The sequence below is a fragment of the Rhincodon typus genome, chromosome 39, assembly GCF_021869965.1.
Source record: "Rhincodon typus isolate 14 chromosome 39, sRhiTyp1.1, whole genome shotgun sequence".
In the NCBI taxonomy this organism is placed as follows: Eukaryota; Metazoa; Chordata; class Chondrichthyes; order Orectolobiformes; family Rhincodontidae; genus Rhincodon; species Rhincodon typus.
This window is the reverse complement of record NC_063370.1, coordinates 6,368,202-6,369,075: the sequence shown is the minus strand read 5'-3', so window position 1 is coordinate 6,369,075 and position 874 is coordinate 6,368,202. Positions and strand designations below refer to the sequence as shown.

The 874-nt window shown below is 68.6% G+C and overlaps 2 protein-coding genes across 2 annotated transcripts in view; one reads left to right on the top strand and one right to left on the bottom strand.

Moving 5' to 3' along the window:
* Nucleotides 1–316, top strand: part of LOC109926435 (MAP/microtubule affinity-regulating kinase 3-like) — a 19,382-nt gene extending 19,066 nt beyond the window's left edge. The window contains exon 6 of the mRNA XM_048618210.1: nt 301–316. Coding sequence (XP_048474167.1) covers nt 301–316 — 16 coding nt within the window. The remainder of the gene's footprint in view (nt 1–300) is intronic.
* Nucleotides 317–461: 145 nt separating this feature from the next.
* The window catches only part of LOC109924865 (MAP/microtubule affinity-regulating kinase 4-like), a 21,161-nt gene continuing 20,748 nt past the window's right edge, over nt 462–874 (bottom strand). Inside the window, exon 10 of the mRNA XM_048618209.1 lies at nt 462–503. Within this exon, the coding sequence (XP_048474166.1) occupies nt 462–503 (42 nt within the window). The remainder of the gene's footprint in view (nt 504–874) is intronic.

Here is an 874-nt window from a genome sequence, read left to right as displayed (position 1 = left end):
GGAAGGTCACAAACTAAACAGAACCCAGATTCCCGAAAGAGCTGGGGTCGCCCGTCCTGTCCCAGATGGTGTGGTGGGGGGTGGGGAGTGGTGGGGCTGGGGGAATGGGGGGTGGGAGAGAGGGGGGGGGCGGGAGGGCAGGGGAGGGTGGGGGGGGCGAGGGGGGGGGGGCGGGGGAGGGGGGGGGGGGGGGAGGGGGGAGGAGAGTAGGGGAGGCGAGGCGGGGAGGAGGAGAGAGAGAGACATTGGACGAGAGGGGTGCAGACGATGGGGTAACTGTTGCCCCCTCTCCTCCCCGAGCTGTGCCCCTCCCTGAGCTGTGACCCCTCCCCCCGAGCTCTGCCCCCCCCCCCCCCCCCCCCCCCACACCTCCCCAAGCCCACCCTCCGGCAAGGGCGAAAATCCATGTTCCATCTCCGTCTGCACCGTCTTCACACCCCCACCCCACCGACACCTTTTTTTTACTCCACGGGTTCACAGCGGAGAACGCGACGTTCCTTTCCCTGCGTCCCTGAGCGGCAGCTTCCTGGATTCCGGAACCCACCGTCATTCCTACCCCCCATTCCCCCAGCCCCACCACTCCCCACCCCCCACCACACCATCTGGGACAGGACGGGCGACCCCAGCTCTTTCGGGAATCTGGGTTCTGTTTAGTTTGTGACCTTCCTGGGGCGGGGGAGGGCGGGGGCGGGGAGGGAAGAAACGGGAGAGTGCGGGGGAGCGAGAGAGGAGAGGGGGAGGGTGGGGGGAGCGAGGGGGGGAGGAGGAGAGTGGGGGGAGGAGGAGAGTGGGGGGAGCGAGAGGGGTAGGAGGAGAGGGGTAGGAGGAGAGTGGAGGGAGCAAGCGGGAGGGGGAGAGTGAGGGGGGGAGGAGG